Source organism: Gadus morhua, chromosome 3, assembly GCF_902167405.1.
Source record: "Gadus morhua chromosome 3, gadMor3.0, whole genome shotgun sequence".
NCBI lineage: Eukaryota > Metazoa > Chordata > Actinopteri > Gadiformes > Gadidae > Gadus > Gadus morhua.
In genome coordinates this window covers 22,921,959-22,939,276 of record NC_044050.1, presented here as the reverse complement: position 1 = coordinate 22,939,276, position 17,318 = coordinate 22,921,959, and the positions used below count along the sequence as shown (strand labels likewise).

Sequence of the window (17,318 nt, the reverse complement as noted above, 5' to 3'; positions counted from 1 at the left end):
TATGTGGTTTTTAAACATCGCCTTTTGAATTAAATGTGTATACAATTTGACCATCTATAGAGGGTTTTCACCGACGTCACGTCTTGGGCAGTAACCCGGATGCGCGGCCATGTTGGAGGCACTCGATGTAAACACTGCGCTGTAATGCATGTAAACTCTGCGCTGGATAAACGAAAACGCTGCGATGGATAAAGGTCATAAACCCAAGAAAAGCTCGTCAAAAGGCGTTATAGATGCAAAGGCATACAGGGAAGGACTTGGGCCGGGCGAAAAAGCAGGATATATGAGGAAGTTAGATTTGATTGGTGGTGCAGATCCCTACGAGTTGGCTCCCTCGTCTTGGATCAATGACGACCCGGAGAGTCTTCCGTCTGTTTGTTATCCTGACATCGTCAACTACCTGGTTTTCTCGCCAAGCCCATACACAGCGGAAGACCTTAAAGCGTACAAAAGTTTGGAGGCCTATAACCAGATGGTGTGTGGATGGGTGAGGGAGATTCAATACCAAGTCATCGACGACAGATGTGTTGCGAAGGCCAAAGTAAGTAATGCAATAATGTCTTTAATCAACCTAACCATAACTGTATGATATCATTGCAATACCCAAGGTGTAGCCAGGTGATTCTCAACCGTTTTTCATTTCAAGGACCCCCAGTTTGATATGCAGTCCACAGACCACAGTCTAGATTGCTATGTACACTGTACACTATCAACTTTATTTATAGTGCATTTATCACTATCAGAGTTTATAACCTCTGGGGGCCTGTGTGGCCACATTGTGAACAAGTGATGCAGATAAGCCTAACTGTTATTCATTTTTTTAAAGTGAAACGGTGAGAAACTATTTTGTTATTCTTACTTATTTGGTTGTCATGTCTTTTATTCAGGTTCTCCATTCTCAATCAATCCGAGAAACAACCCTGGATAATCGCTGAGAAGTCTGGTCGGATACTTGGAGCCCACTGCACGTGTATGGCTGGCCTCGGAGAGACGTGCACACATGTTGCTGCATTATTGTTTCTCATAGAAGAAACAGTGAAGTTGAGGGACTCAAAGACAGTGACGCAAGAGAAGGCGTATTGGCTGTTACCTACTGCACTGTCTAAGGTGGAATACAGGGAATGCCGGAAGATTGACTTCACTGTAACCAAGAGGTCTCAAGTAAAAGAGCTGGCAGGATGAAATGTGCTGCTCTTGGACAGCCACTTGAGGACCCAAGTGATACTTCCACTTCTTCTACTGTTACAGTTGGGAAACCGCAACAGCCAACCAGTGATGAACTGTCATCATTATTCAGTGCTCTTAGCGCGACTGGATCAAAGTCTGCTATTTTGTCCCTGATTGAGCCTTACTCTGACAGTTTTGTTCCAAAATCAATTGGAGAAAATGTACCTCTTGTGTTGACGGAATTGCGAAAAGACGAAGCAGTTCACATGGACTATAGTGAGCTATTGTCCACATGCAAAGATGTTGAAATTTCTGTTTCAGAGGAGCAAGCAAAGGCAGTTGAGGCCGCTACAAGGTATCAAGCTTCCTCTAAACTGTGGTTTAGATTTCGCGCTGGTCGAATCACAGCATCTAAAATGAAAACTGCATGTTGCACTGATCCAAAACAGCCAGCTCAGAGCTTAATCAAAAGTGTATGCTATCCTGAGTCATACAGATTCACATCAAAAGCCACTACCTGGGGATGTAATCATGAGAAATTTGCACGTTATATGTTTATAGATGTACATAAGGAATCATGAAAATGTTAAAGTACACGACACAGGTTTTTTCATAAATCCAAGTGTGCCATTCTTGGGTGCTTCTCCCGATGGCCTTGTTTCTTGTGATTGTTGTGGTGTCAGTGTAATTGAAGTGAAATGTCCATTCTGTGTGAAAAGTGACATGTTGGACAGTGTATCCTATTTGGAGAAGGACAGTGAAGGGAAACTGACACTTAACCGAAACCACCAGTATTTCTACCAGTTGCAAACTCAACTTGGGGTGTGCAAACTGGAATCTGCCTATTTAGTTGTTTGGACAGAAAAGGATTTGCATGTTGAGTGCATTTTATTTGAAGAGTTTTGGGACACAATATGCCAGAAAAGCAAGAATACTTTGACACAGCCATTATGCCAGAGTTAGTTGGCAAGTTTTACACAAGGCTTTCATCTACCATGGCCAATGTGTCCTCGCAACCTGGAGTATCTACCTCGGCTGAATCACATGGCTCTGATTGTGCTGCAAGTGCCAGTGGCCAAGAAGAAACCTGGTGTTTCTGTGGCCAGGTTGAGTTTGGAAAGATGATTTTGTGTGACAATGCAAAATGTCATATTAAGTGGTTTCACTACTCGTGCATTAATGTCAAGGTTGCACCAAAGGGAAAATGGTATTGCCAAAAGCTACCTAAGTTTGAGCCAAAAAAGGGAAAGAAACCTTTGAAGTAAAAAAACAAAACTGTATTTTTTAGTGGACTGTTGTGAAGTTACGCACTTCAGGCACTTTGTTTTAATGTTGGTTAAAACAATATTTAATTTATTTAGAAACGTGTACCTTTTTTGAAACTGTTCTTTAAATATTTTTAGCATTTGATTTCAAGTTGGTGAGATTTTGCAATGCTATACTGACAAAAAAAGTTGTAAAACTCAAATTACATACAAAATTATGTTCGCACTATAGTATACTGTATATACTATAATTTATAGTACTGTATAGTTTATAAGCTATCTGTTCTGATAACTGTGTGGTTTTCCTTTAATAAATCTGTGTTCTGATGATAGTGTTATGATGTGTTCTCTTCCACAACAATACGTTAACAAAAACTGTAAATTAACAACCATTTATAAATAATTTTAGGCTATATAGTCTTTTTATTGACAAAGTGCATATAAAAATATTCTTCAGTCAAAATCAACAATGGATGGGCAAAGGTTCACCAGAGCACAACAGACAGGTGAACAAAGCTGGGTCATCAGTCTCAGAATCATCAGTCTCTGCAGCAACTCCAGCACCAGCAGCATCAGCAGCAGCTTCTCTCAGTCTCTGCTGGGTTCTATTCCCACGACGGCTGTAGCGTGATGATGTCCCAGCTTTTTCAGGAGACCTTTGCTGACCTGTCATTCCGACAGATGGCACCCAATCTGGGTCATCCTTTTGATAAAGGTCAGACCTTTTACCTGGAATACAATGAGAAATACAGCACATTGTAGCTCTACATTTTAAGAACTGTGTTGCTACTGTAGCAGACTATTAAATATGATCCTAATCAGATATTAAGTCAATAATGCAACATAAAAACATGTCACTTACCTGACAAGAAATGGGCCGAACAAATTCGGACGTTGTCCAGATTTTTGCCACGTAGATCCTGGTTCAGCTTCGCTAACCACAAGCGCCTCCTTTCCTCTGACAACTTTTGGCATTGTTCTCCTTGATTAGTTATAACTTTTGGCAGTCTGTAATACTCCAAATGTTTTTCGCGGTCTGACCGATTGGTACAGCCAAAAACACGGCAATAATTTACCATTTTCCACGAAGATATTCGGGATCTACTGCGGCGTGCGCTTTATTTACCTTGGCGTGCGGTTTATTTACCTTGCCGAGTACCTCCAACATGGCGACTGCCATCGATGACGCGCTGATGACGCGCCGTGAAAACCCTCTGATGAATCTGTTGGAGACCAGAGGTGCGTTCAAGTTCAGCGAACATAGGCGAACGTTCGCAACGAACGCGTTGACATTAAACAATTAATTTTGAACGATTTTTGAACACCGTTCTAAACAAACTGTAAACGAAAAAAATGGATACGAAGGCCATGGTATTAGCGGCAGCCTCCATGTTAATGGAAGAGTTTACAGAAGAGGGTTTGCAAGTGGTCGACCTCATTGAAAGCCTACTGCAGACAACCAGTACGGAAAATTCAAGAATAGAGGGCTACGTCACCGAAGTTGTACCCACTTACTGCGATATAACGTTCAAATCGCATTTTAGGATGCAAAATAAACGTTTTATCTATTGCTTTCTGTGTAGGAAAGGAGTAAATGATTTCAATATAGTTTAGTTTAATGCCATGGCAACGAATGTCACGTAGCCGAAGAGAGCATCTGTTTGTGGAGAACTACCTCTTCAGACAGTTTGCCTATGTTCGTTTAACGGAAAATGTTTAAAATCGTTCGCGAACGTTCGCCTATGTTTGCGATTCTGAACGCACCTCAGGGTACAAGCATGGGGTTGTAACCAACGTCACCACTAGAACGAAAATAACTTGTGAATGAGTGAAATTATTAACTCTTTGATTCAATTTTCGGTTTGCAATGTGGTCCTCCATATGGGCTGTATTGTTTATCTCAGTCGCTTGAAGCACCCTTAATCACATATAGACTGCTATTAGGTTGTTAAAACATCAACCGTCGTCATCAGCAGCAGAGTGGCGCAGCGGAAGCGTGCTGGGCCCATAACCCAGAGGTCGATGGATCGAAACCATCCTCTGCTATCTTTTATTTTCTTCGCTTCAATCTTTTTCATGTCGCCTTTTGTCAACCACAAAAGTTTGGAAACATTGTTTTACAAGCCAGACTGCTGCATAAGAAGTCAGCACGGAGGTATAATGTTTGTTTTCAACACTTCATGTCAGACAACCAGTCCATAAATGTTTGTTTGTCTACATTTCACCAACCCTCACCGACATGCATTAACAACACTTACATTTGCTTATGGTGGGCGGCGAAATAAAATGAACTTTTGGTTCCTTCCTTTTTTCAAGTAAATGAGACCAGAGACGGTTGAAATACGATAGCGCATGACCCCGTGTTTTTCTGTTTACCAACAGCTGTAGGAGTTCCGGATCCCGTGGTCACACTGGCTGAGCTTCGCAAACACACATTCATCTCCGATGATAAAAAAAATTATGGAAAATATTATCACATTTTGTGAGGATTGGATTTAATCATGGCGAATCAGTTTCTTCCAAAGAATGAACATTTTGTGAAAATTACCAAAGAATCTATTAATCTATTTTAGGTATGGAAAAATAACCCTCAACAAATTAGCTGAAATGCTCGCCTGTTTAAACAAAAGGTACTAAAATTACAGACTAACTCGGGGAAGCATCCTTTATTCAGACATGAAAGGTGTGCAATTTCGAGTCACACGAAAATTGTGAGATAGGTGAAGAACGTCCCTTGTTCAACATAAACGGAATCTCCAAATGTAGCTCTGCACCAATCAATATGTGGGTCAATATAAATGGTGTCTTTTACACGTATTTAGATTCACAATGTTCACAAAACTGGAACGTGTATTTTACCCTCACTTCGCTTGCGTAGCTAGTCAATCAGATGCTTCATGCTTCCGTTACATTTTGGCTTACTAGGTTAAATGCTAACATCGGGTGTTGGGCTGAACAATAATTATTGCTACATTGCTTCTTGTATTTAGCCTACTGTAAAAAAAATAATACATACTAGAAAATAGAAAAGCTTTGATTTATATATTTTTTTATTTTAGAATGAAAACAATCAACTCAGGATTAATGTTAGGTAGACTTGGTTAGACATAAGAGCATTAGGGCCACATGTGATTATTTTTCTGTTCTGAGGTTAAAGTCAGTATTATGAGGTTTGAGTTAGAATTCTGAGACCTAAACCCAAAATCTGAGATTTAACTCTGAATTCTGAGATTTAAATTAGATTTCTGAGATGAAGGTCACAATTCTGAGATGAATCTATTTATTGCCGAGTTGTATTCGAGTTGTGTATGTGGAAGAGTCAAGGGACGAGCGTCATCAGAAACCTTAAATGGAGGATGCCAGTAGTCTCCCCTAAAATTAACCACCAGAAGGAGTTAAAATGTTTTAAATAGCTCAAAGGTTAGGTTTCCTGTAAAGTCACATATACGGGTAGACTACATTTATGTGTTGGCTGACCCTTAATGCGCGTTTTCACTGCAGGGTGCGGTACGGTTCGGTTTGCAAAGGTGCGGTACGGGTTGCGTTTCAACCGCCAAAAGTGGGCGTGACCCGAACTGAGCCGTACTCGTTTTGCCCTCGTCTTCAGTACTCCTCCGTTGGGGGACGCCTGAAAAGGTGCCGGAGAATTCGAGCTACACACCCCCTCCGTTGATTGGTCGACAGAATCGTCACTTCCGGGCGACGTGGGGATAAAAACAAACAAACAGTAGCCTCGAGGTATTATTCTTTACAATGAAGGTGTCGCGTAAAACGCGAAATGTAAAACGCGACAATAACGTAAAACTTTTCCATTGTTTTTATTGAGCAGGCTACACTGTGTCGCGCTGCCATGATGACACAATGTTTAGCTGCCGCGGCGATCGACATCCGGCCTACCATAAAGGGTACTGTCGGCGGTGGAATCGCGACCTCGGAACTGAGCTGGGCTATACCGCCCCATCCCTACCGGACTGAGGCGAACCGAACCGTACCGCACCCTGCAGTGGAAACGCGGCATTAGATGCTCCATGGGAACAGGCTCCCTGGGCTATTTTCTAATATAAGAGACAGCACTGCAACACGTGTTGTGTGGAAAATCGTTCAGGACCAATGGCAGATACAGAGTTGGCGTTCCGGATCGGGAATGGACCTATGAAGCAGTAACCTCTTATAATACAAAATAGCAGAGATTGACTGTTCTCTTTAACTTGTTTGTGTAGTAATTCTGGACAGAGTGCCTTCTACTTTGAAAAGAAATACAATTTGAATGTGTTAAATAATAATATAATAGCTTAATGTCTTTGTCCCTGAGGTTATATTTGAGTCTATAGGCCTCTGGGTGTCACTGTCCCAGCTGATCCAGATTCTCCCCTCCCGGACCCGAACCACAGCCGGCTCCGGTCTGCTGGTGGGTCCTCAGATTGCAGACCCAGGCGAAGCGCTTCCCACAGCGGGGGCAGCTGTAGGGCTTGTCCCCGGTGTGGACCCGCTGGTGCTTCTTCAGGTTGCCGGCCTCTGAGAAGCGCTTGCCGCAGGTGGAGCAGCTGAAGGGCTTCTCCCCCGTGTGGACCCGTTGGTGGGCCTCCAGGTTGGACAGCCCGGAGAAGGCCTTCCCACAGGCCCTGCACACGTAGTTCCTCCTGCGGCTTCCCCCGCCTAGCCTGGAGCTAATACCGTCGAGGCCCCCGCCAACATCCCCTATCCCCCCGCTGTCCCCACCTAGCCCCATGCTAGCAATGCCTTGCCCAGTGCTATCACCATCTAACTCCATGTTTACACCATCCAGCCCAATGCTAACACCACCTTGTCCTAAACTGCCACCACCTAGCCTCGAGCTAACCCCACCTAGTCCCCCGCTAATGCCATCCATCCCCATGCTAATACCACCCAGCCCCATGTTAACATTAGATAGCCCAAGGCTAACACCATCGAGCCCAATGCTAACACCATCTAGTCCCGAACCATCGCTGCTCAGCCCCTTCCCTTCAGTGCCTCTGGCTGGTAGACCGGCTGGGGGAAAGCTGGGGAAATGGGCAAAACGGCGATTCAGTGTTCCAGCTCGATGGCTGACATCGCTAGCAAGTCCAGCGTTGGTGGTAAGCGGGTTCTGAGAGGAATGTAGAACACGATGGGCGGTCCTGTTGCCATGACGCCCGTGCTGCAGCGACTGGGTCTGCGTCGTTCTCATCATGGCCGCTGCCCTGCTCCAGGTGAGTTGTGGGGGAGGGGCCTGTATCCGTGATGATGCAGACAGCGAGGTGCCTGTGAACAGATCGTGGTCAACACCTCCGGCTCTCCAACAACAAGTACAGAGTATCCGTCTTTAAACCAGTCAGCTTACTTTGTACCTTAACTTCATAATTAGTTTGTTTTATAAAATCAAGCTCATTATTTAACAGCACAGGAGTTGAGACACAGCCCTCCGAAGAAGTATGTACCATGTACGTCCTCTTCCTGTTTGTTTACCTGGGGAAGGGCTGGCAACCATTTATCTGGGGAAGGGGTGTGGTCAATCTACCTGGGGAAGGGGTGTGGTCCATCTACCTGGGGAAGGGGTGTGGTTCCTTTACCTGGGGAAAGGGTGTGGTTCCTTTATCTGGGGAAGGCCTGTGAATGGTCTCTACCTGGGGAAGGCCTGTGAATGGTCTCTACCTGGGGAAGGGCTGTGATTTGTGCGTTTACCTGGGGAAGGCCTGTGATTCGTCTCTACCTGGGGAAGGGCTGTGATTGGTGCGTTTACCTGGAGAAGGGCTGTGATTGGTGCGTTTACCTGGAGAAGGGCTGTGATTGGTGTGTATTCTAGAGCTCCTCTGGCTGAACCCTCTCCTCCTGCGTGGAGGATGGTGGTCTTCCCCTACTAGGACCACCTCTTCCTCCTCCTCCTCCTCCTCTTCCTCCAGCAGCTCTTCTGTGCTGAAGGAGGGAGGAGCAGTGGGCGGGGCTCCTGAGTCGGGGGTCCAGCGGGTGAAGAAAGCCTCCAGGTCCAACACGGAGACCTCTGAGGCCGCAGCCTCACTGCCGGGCCGCCGGGGCTGCTGGGAGGTGGAGTCCTTGGACTGCGTGTTGGTGACTGTGGCCCCCGCATGGACAGGGATAGTAGTGCAGGGATCTTCTGAAGGCTTGGCCTGGGGGTCAGCAGGGGTCTAGACAGGAGAGAGATGGGGGGGGGGGGGGGTTATCAGTGGATCTCGTAGACCAGGGGTCTAGACAAGGAGAGGGGGGGGGGGGGGTCAGATTACTCTATAGTTCATAGACCAGAGGACTCTCGTGAACTCTATACTTGTTGACCAGGGGACTCTTTACACCCAGAACAGAGGACTCTATACAGAGGTTTCCTCTGCTTCAAAGGGACCAATGGTTTCTAATAGAGCAGAACTGCTTTACATGCGTGTTGTGAAATAATCACAGCCTCCGATATGAACCCTGGAAAACTTGGAATATTGCGGTCAGCTATCCAGGATTTGTGTCCAAATAGGTTTCAATTGTCCCAACATTTCCACGAGTTGCTGCTGCAGACAGAAATGTTAACATGTAGGAAGCAGTAGATCTGCATTCTGATAGGTCAGCTATTTACTATTCAGTATTGTAGCTCAGCAATATAACTTTCATTACAGTAAGGTTTAAGAATAGGTCAAGAAAAACAGGAAGGGGGTGCACACCTTGACCCCTAAAACTATCCTTCCTACCTATTGGCTGAAATTAACTTTTTGTAATGTTACAGATAAAGTAAGTCATCTTAATACTGCGGTTAATATTGTGTCACAACTTTGTAATTTAACTTCTCAAAACTCGTATGAAGCGATCTTAGAATAACCACAAATTGGCACATCATTTTTGTTTTTTAAAACATGTTTAATCATTTTGTCTTCACAGATCAAATTTACAAACATGTGACACAATAAAATCCCTTCATGTATTGTCCCATGTTTCTAGGGGGTGAATAAAAAACCAATCTATCCATCCCAATCATTCATTATTCACACATCATATATATTTTCTTAAAAAGAAATAAAGAATTTAAAATATAATCGGGTACCATGATAATGTCGTATCGGAAATATAAAAAACTAAACTGCAAGCATATATTAATGTAAAAACATCAGTAAAAAAAAAGAAACTGAAAGTAGGTACAGATTGAAAGAACAGTTAAAGTTTGTTGGAAGCCTGACTGCAGGAGCTAGTCTGCAAGCTGGAACTGACGCAACACTAAAGCGGATCCATAGCGATCCACTGTGAACTGAAACCACTTCTAAATTCTGACATTGAACCTCCTCCCAAGAGGATCTAATTTCCTGAATTGGGGCACTGTGAAACATTGGCTTCACTCTCCATCAAGAACAAGAAGATCTACGTTCACAGAGGGGCTGGCAGCACCAGGGCTTCTGACCTTTTGTCAGGGGGAACCGCATCACTCTCAGAACACCCTGACCGCCTCAGTCTCAGAATGGTCTGGACGCTTCACTCTCAGGACGCTTCACTCTCAGAACACCCTGAACCCTGACCGCATCGCTTTCAGAATGCTCCGAGCACCTCAGTCTGAGAACTCTCACCACCTCACGCTCAGAACACCCCACGCTCAGAACACTCGGACCTCTGAACATCTCACTCTGGGAACATCTCGCCACCTCACTCTCAAAACACTCTGACCTCCTCAGACTCAGAACTCCCAGAGTGCAGCAGAATTGTTAATCCTTAAATTTTAACGAGAGCCCTTGATTTCTCAGTTTCCCAAACGGATCTCGACCCAGTCTATGAAACTTGGGAGAACTTCAAGCGCCTGCATGACAGCAAAGACATGTGACCTGCTTTCGGCCAAGCTGGTTCGGACCTCTGGACTGTTGACCTCCACCCCGAGGACCTCTGGGCTGGGGACCTTTAAGTGGTGTAGGGGTGGTGTGTGCGAGGAGTAGGGATGGTGTGGGTCTAGAGGTGTTGTTTTAGGTGTAAGGGTGGTGTTGGTCTAGAAGTGTTCTGTTTTAGGTGTGGGTGTGGGTCTAGGTCTAGGGGTGGGGGTGCTGTGGGTCTGGATGTTGGGGGTCTAGGTGTTGTGGGTCTAGGTGTGAGGTGGTCTAGGTCTAGGGGTGGGGATGCTGTGGGTCTGAATGTTTGGGGTCTAGGTGTGAGGTGGTCTATGTCTAGGGGTGGGGGTGTTGTGGGTCTGGGTGTGAGGTGGTCTAGGTCTAGGGGTGGGGGTGTTGTGGGTCTAGGTGTGGGGGGGGTCTAGGTCTAGGGGTGGTGTCTTCTCTGGTGCTTCTTGAGGTTGCTGGGGTCTGAGAACCTCTCAGGACAGAGCGGACACTGGTAAGGCCTCTCCCCAGTGTGGGTGTTCCCATGGATCTTCAGGTTCCACAGCTGGGAGAACTTCTTGCCGCACACGGTGCAGCCATAGGGCCGCTCCCCGGTGTGCGTGCGTAGGTGGGACTCCAGGTTGGCCGGGGAGCGGAAGGCTTTCCCGCAGAAGCTGCAGGCCCAGGCTCGCTTGGTGGGGCTAGGGCGTCGGGCCACCGACGACGCCCCCCTGGACCCCGATGGGTCCAGACTCTGTGCCACGTATTGTGAGCCCTGACCCCTGAGGACAGCCTGGATGGAAGAAGAGTCCTGGGACAGAAATGAGTCTCTGGATGGAAAAGTGCTACCACCGCCGACTCCCAATCCCCGGCCACTAGAACCAGCAGAAGCCAATCCCCGGCCACTAGAAACGGCAGAAGCCAATCCCCGGCCACTAGAACCAGCAGAAGCCAATCCCCGGCCACTAGAAACGGCAGAGGCCAATCCCCGGCCATTAGAAACGGCAGAGGCCAATCCCCGGCCACCAGACACAGATAATCCCAGCCCACTGGAACCCCCAGCAGCTTGTCCCAGCCCACTAGAACCCCCAGCAGCCAATCCCAGCCCACCGGAAGCCCCGGCAGCCAATCCCAGCCCACCGGAACCCCCGGCAGCCAATCCCAACCCACCGGAACCCCCGGCAGCCAATCCATTGGGAGGGCCAGCCACTAGGGTCCTGTTCAGTGGGCTGGAGGGGGAGGAGGGCCTTGGAAGACCCACCCCCCCACTCAGACCCACGCCCCCATAGGTCCACAGAGACGAGGGGTCAAAGCTGACCTCTGAGAAGCCCTGCCCACATTCCTGGAGCTCCTGGGCCGGCTGGCTGACGCCGTCCAATGAAAGGCTGGCTTTGTAGTCGTCTGTACTGGATTCCACCAATCCTGTGAGAGAGACATGTTCCATCCGTAAAGTCAGAGGAACCTTTTCTACCCTCTTGTTACATTAAAACCACACACACACACACTTTGTACTTTTTTTTTTTTTTTTCTCGAGAAAGACAAAAATTCGAAGACAAAAGGGATCGACAAACTTCCTCACCCTCTTGTATGATGAGTGTGGGGTGGGCGTGGTCTGGAGACTCTAGCCCCGCCTCCTGCTTCACTCGCTTCACGTCAGGCTCCTCCTCATTCTACCACAGAGAGGCACAGAGATCAAACGTTACACAATGCACCCAGAGATCCGACATTACACACCCCACACAGAGAGATCGGACGGGACGCACAGGAGTGTAGAATGCCGATGGTGGCTGTTAAGTCTGGTCTGCTCAATTGACCCTCAATGTTGACATCAGCAGCGCTTATCAGGGCTATATCAGTCTATTAACATCAGTTGAACCCTTCAACGCTCATCTATCCGTGCATCTAGTCTCCGTAAATCAGCCCTTGGGAAAAGGCTTAAAGTAAACAAGGAAAATAATATTACATATAATATAATATGCGGCAATAATCAATTGCTTCTACGCACACAACCTCCTGTCAATCATTAACATACAATCCTATATGGGCATCCGTTGATTTTGGAACATTACAAATCAATGCAGTACGGTAAGGGGGCTTGATTGTTTTAATTTGCACAGGTCCTGGCCGACATGGTGTTGAGTTAGGGCGAGTAAAGTATTGTCGAGGGGTGCGGTGCTTCCAAGTACGGCTTGACACGCAGTCAGAACTGTGGTTCAGCCAGATACATCATGGATGCTCATTATACTGCACCGACCCTGGAACACATTTTAAGGTCTGAATAATATTGCGACCATAACCTCTTACATTGCATCCGCAACATGATCCACATCTGCCTTTATTGTCACTGTCCCAGTGAAGTTGCTATGCTGATGGCCAGAAATTATTAGGCAGTCTGTTGGTGTATTCGGGATCTTTGAAAAGGTTCTGCTGTGGTAACTTGGAAGTGTATACTAACAGACTTTATTCATTGATCGCTTTAAAAGACATCCGTTTAATGAGCCATTATATTAAAAAAAGACCATAACTGTTTTTATTAAACATATTTTATTCCCAGCATTTTTTTGCATATGAAAGTGTAAAGATAAGGACATCCATCTACACACATGATCATTTGATCATTACAAAAATGCACCACTCCACTCACAAAACCAGCCCTATGCCAACACGGTAGTCATGTGCAGTAGCTATCCCGCAAACAATGAATAGATAACCTGATAAACATTAGCATCTACCCACATGAGTAGTATCCAACCTGCTAACCACATAAGCGATAACTAACTTGCTAGCTAACCCTCTATGCACAAGTAGTAGAAAACCTGGTAGCCATGAATAGCTAACCTGCTAGCTAAGGCTAGCTAACCTTTTATGCATGAGTAGTAGATAACTTGCTGGCTGCACCTAGCACTCTGTCCCGTAGTTGCTGCATGGTCGTTCCCACTCTTCATCTCACCTGCTATCCTGAGGTGTTCATGAATCAGAACCTTGCATTGAATAAAACTGGAGATGGAATATTTATATACTTAAAATAATATTATTTAATCCAATGTATTCATCTTCTTTTCCTAGTGATGCCAACTCATGGAAAGTGGACAGCCCAAATTTCAACCAATGACATCCCATCGTTGCCACATTATGTGCTTATTTATCTTATTGTTTATACGCTCCGCGGACGCGGAACAGGATACCCAACAGCATGTTAGCCGTGCGGCCACAGGCCACTCCGGTGGTCTTCAGAGGAGTAGAGCTGTGGTTCAGAGCAACGCCTAGCACCAATGGGCCTCTACAGGCCCTTCATTCACTTGGTTAGCTTGGGAAGTCTCTTATACTGAATGCATCTCCTCATCAGCACATTAGCATGGCTAGGTAGGCTAGGGAAGTATCGTAGCGAACACATATCCTAAGAATAAAGTTCTCCCAGCTAGCTCAACTAGCTGGGGGAGAATATCATGGGTCCTTTTGATGGGAACACCAACAATTTGATCAGGGGAAGAACACATCTGGAAGTCAGAAGTTCGACTTTACCCAATTGAACTGATGACAAGCACTGAATAACCAACATAATCACTGGTGCAATTGAAAACATTGGGGAAACAAAACCATCGTGGAACAATATTGACAGACTATCTACTTAATATCTACTTCAGAATGAAGAATTTGAACCAGTAAACCTGGGGTCACCAACCTTTTTGAACCCGAGAGCTACTTCATGGGTACTGAGTCATACCAAGGGCCCCCAGTTTGATATACTCTTCTGAAATAACAAATTTGCCTTTAGTTAAATATTATTATTATTATTGATTAATGATAATCATCCATGTGAAGACACTGATCATGTTAATGATTTCTCACAATAATGATCAACAACGATTTAAAAAAGGTGGGAAAGAGTGGTTCAAGAAGGAGTTGTGCTATGTTTAGAACCGGCCTGTGGGCGCCTCATATGGTCCCTACGGGCGCCCTGGTGCCCGCGGCCACTCTGTTGGTGACCCCTGCATTAAGCTATACTGGTAATGAAAAGTGTACTAACCTAACCAAAAAAAAAAAACACAACAAATTATATTGGTAAAGATTACTAACGTGTGTCGCAAGTTTAAAATACAGTGGCTATAAGACATTATTCAACTCTGACAGAGACATGTGATTTGGCAGAACAGTTCCGATTGGCTGCAGCTGACGGCGCAAGCCTTAGGTGTGAGGTCACTGGCCTTAGTTGTGATGTCCCAAGTGGCCTTTACTTGTATCCCCGGGAGGGGGCTGTTGTCCTGTTAGTTTCATCGGAGGTCGGCCCCTCTTTCGTGTGCAAGGGTATGCCCGGTTTCAGCTCCTATTCCAACCCCATGACAATTTAAAAGTCCTTTTTTGAGATTTCTAGGAGGGGTGGGAGGTCTTATCCCCAAGGTTCCAGCTATACCTGAATTTGATACATCTGTTAACCGTGTAACGTCAGAGCATGAGCTTCCAATAAGAAATGTTCTATGTGAAATGCGGCTGTTAACTCCCTAGCTAAATCAGCGGGGGGGGGGGGGGTTAGCGGTTGCATCATCTGCAACCGCTGAAGAGTTACGTTTTGCCAGGCCGGTCCAACCCAGAGAGTCTGATGCTATGGCTTGAATTGTCACCGTTGGACATGGCTGACATTTTGTGGACATGGCACTGTGTCTCACCCACAGGGAAACCACGGCTGGCACGGAAACCGCTGAAGACCTCCTTGAAGATCCGGGATAGTCAAACCGAGAACCCTGGTTGGGTGGACAGAGTCAGGGTTTGTAAGACCAGCCGATCTCAGACACTACACGGTCAACAAGACACCAAAACACAGGATGACCTCAGACGGAAAGGGCGTCGTTATCCACCTCCCCTCGGATCACGTCAGTTATCCAGCTGTAATGGATCCCCAGCCATGAATAGAAGATAGAAATACGGCACAGAAGCCACGGACCCTTGCTCCAATGGTCCCTAAAAAGGTCAGCTGTGTGTTGGGCCAGAGTAGGTGGACCAGAGTCTCCGGCTGAGGCGCTGCGGTGGGGTGGGCTCAGCTCTCCTGGTCCACAAGGATCTCCGGGTGGCTCTTCCTCTGGTGGGCCTTCAGGTTGCGTATCCAGGCGAAGCCTTTGCCACACAGGTAGCAGCTGTACGTGTCCCCGCTGTGCACCCGCTGGTGCTTCTTCAGGTTGCCTGCCTCGGAGAACATCTTGCCACACGTGGGGCAGCTGAAGGGCTTCTCGCCCGTGTGGATGCGCTGGTGGATCTCTAGCTTCTTGGGCCTGTTGAAGGCCTTCCAGCAGAAGGTGCAGACAAACAGCCTCTCTGGGCGAAGGGCCTTCTCCGCGGGGCCCGAGGGCCGGGGAGGGACGGGATCCGAACTCTCGGCCGAAGGCCCGCCGCTCCAGCCGTTGCCGCCGCACGTCGAGGGGAAGGCGCTCGCCGCAGAGTACGAACACGACGGCCGGCTCACTGCGGCGGCGGCGGGGTCTTCCGGGACCTCGCCACAAAACTGTCCCGCTAGCGCGTCGCCGTTTGTCACTTGACTAGAGGCCAGGAGGGGGTCTAGAGGAGTGGGGGGGTGCAGCGGGGCGCGGGGGCCGTGGGCCCTGAGCTGGGCTTTAAGGAGAGGAGAGGAGCCACTGACCTCCACTCCTCTGGTGCTGGCTGATGGGGCGGGGTCCGGACACTCATTGTGGTGATAGGCGGCCTGGACCTCCTGCTGAGGGCGGCTGCTCCGCTGGACCCGGCCTCCCCCAGGTCCTCTCTCCATCTGACCTGAAGACCCACACAACAGTCAGCACGGCTCCTATTGGCTGCTGAAACACTGTCTGATTCACAGAGCTCTCCTTCTATTGGCTGCTGAAACACTGTCTGATCCACAGAGCTCTCCTTCTATTGGCTGCTGAAACACTGTCTTATTCACAGAGCTCTGCTCCTATTGGTTACTGAAACACTGTCTAACAAAGAGCTCTCCTTCTATTGGCTGCTGAAACACTGTCTAATCCACAGAGCTCTGCTCCTATTGGCTACTGAAACACTGTCTAACACAGGGCTCTCCTATTCGCTACTGAAACACTGTCTAACCCACAGAGCTCTCTTTCTATTGGTTAATGAAACACTGTCTAACCCACAGAGCTCTGCTCTAGTTTAAGAACGGGAGCAGAACCCAGAGAGAACCAGCGACTCACCATCTGCTCTGATGAGCTGAACCTCCTCCTCCACGTCCTCTTCTGCCTCCTCCATCTTCTCCTGCTTCACCAATTCTGCTTCAACTAGCTCTACGTCCGCAGACTACACACACACACACACAATTAAAGGTGTCACTTGTATTCCTGACGTATCAATCAAACAACAGTCCATATACAACGGCTCAGCATAACACCTCTGTGTTAAGAGGCATTGAGCCGCAGTTCCTGCTGCTGCCACCGGGTGGCGCCCGCTCTGCTTACCATATCCTGCTGGAGGTCGCAGGTCGTGGTCTCTCGGCTGGCCGTTCCTGGCACCACTCCGCCTGGCCAAGGAACCATGTCCATCTGCCCCTCAAACACCACACCTGGAGGGCCAGCCAACACACAATCGGTCATAGGATGCATAGGCTACAGCTGTTTGAAATGCAATTGGAGCTGTTATAATGTGAGCAAGGTCCCACACTAAAAAGGTGTTGCCGTTATGATTTTGCCATCCAGCAGACAATGAGGGAAATAAGCTGGGAGGAGATTGGTTGTGCTGGGCCTGCCTCAGATTGAGACAATATTTGAACCGCTCCTGGCTCCTTTCTGACCGATCATAGCCTCTCTTCCCGTGACTGGGGGTCCATAATTGCTGTCTGTCAATCTTCGATAAAAAATAAATACACTTACAACGATTAACATAATGCTGAACGGCTTCTCTCAGAGGAGAATTTGCTATTAAAGTTTGGTATACTTTCAACTGGATTCGGAAAGAACGAGTTGAGATTTACAAATTGTTTACAAATTTGTTGAACTCAAACGTTATTTCTTGCTGGGCTCGCAATTTATAACATTGTCGGTTGGTATACTTTCAACTTGATTCGGAAAGAACGAGTTGAGATTTACAAATTGTTTACAAATTTGTTGAACTCAAACGTTATTTC

At 47.1% G+C, this 17,318-nt stretch overlaps 1 protein-coding gene, 2 long non-coding RNA genes and 1 other non-coding gene across 4 annotated transcripts in view; 2 read left to right on the top strand and 2 right to left on the bottom strand.

Annotated features, from left to right (window-relative positions):
• Positions 1 to 43: 43 nt before the first annotated feature.
• LOC115540504 (uncharacterized) lies at positions 44 to 2,760 on the top strand. The gene is made up of 2 exons (XR_003976203.1): positions 44 to 541; positions 888 to 2,760. It is a non-coding gene; the product is annotated as an uncharacterized LOC115540504 (long non-coding RNA).
• A 72-nt stretch (positions 2,761 to 2,832) lies between these two features.
• On the bottom strand, positions 2,833 to 4,844 carry LOC115540503 (uncharacterized). Its single transcript, XR_003976202.1, has 3 exons — positions 4,691 to 4,844; positions 3,295 to 3,655; positions 2,833 to 3,161 (listed from the first exon to the last, which is right to left on the bottom strand). It is a non-coding gene; the product is annotated as an uncharacterized LOC115540503 (long non-coding RNA).
• trnam-cau (transfer RNA methionine (anticodon CAU)) lies at positions 4,407 to 4,478 on the top strand. The gene has a single exon. It is a non-coding gene; the product is annotated as a tRNA-Met (tRNA).
• Positions 4,845 to 6,021: 1,177 nt separating the features above from the next.
• Positions 6,022 to 17,318, bottom strand: part of LOC115540793 (uncharacterized) — a 30,062-nt gene continuing 18,765 nt past the window's right edge. Inside the window, exons 17-23 of the mRNA XM_030352370.1 lie at positions 16,654 to 16,757; positions 16,393 to 16,495; positions 15,849 to 15,979; positions 11,799 to 11,889; positions 11,538 to 11,641; positions 8,203 to 8,575; positions 6,022 to 7,694 (exon numbers count right to left, since the gene is read on the bottom strand). Of these exons, the coding sequence (XP_030208230.1) occupies positions 6,775 to 7,694; positions 8,203 to 8,575; positions 11,538 to 11,641; positions 11,799 to 11,889; positions 15,849 to 15,979; positions 16,393 to 16,495; positions 16,654 to 16,757 (1,826 nt within the window). The 3' untranslated portion in view covers positions 6,022 to 6,774. The remainder of the gene's footprint in view (positions 7,695 to 8,202; positions 8,576 to 11,537; positions 11,642 to 11,798; positions 11,890 to 15,848; positions 15,980 to 16,392; positions 16,496 to 16,653; positions 16,758 to 17,318) is intronic.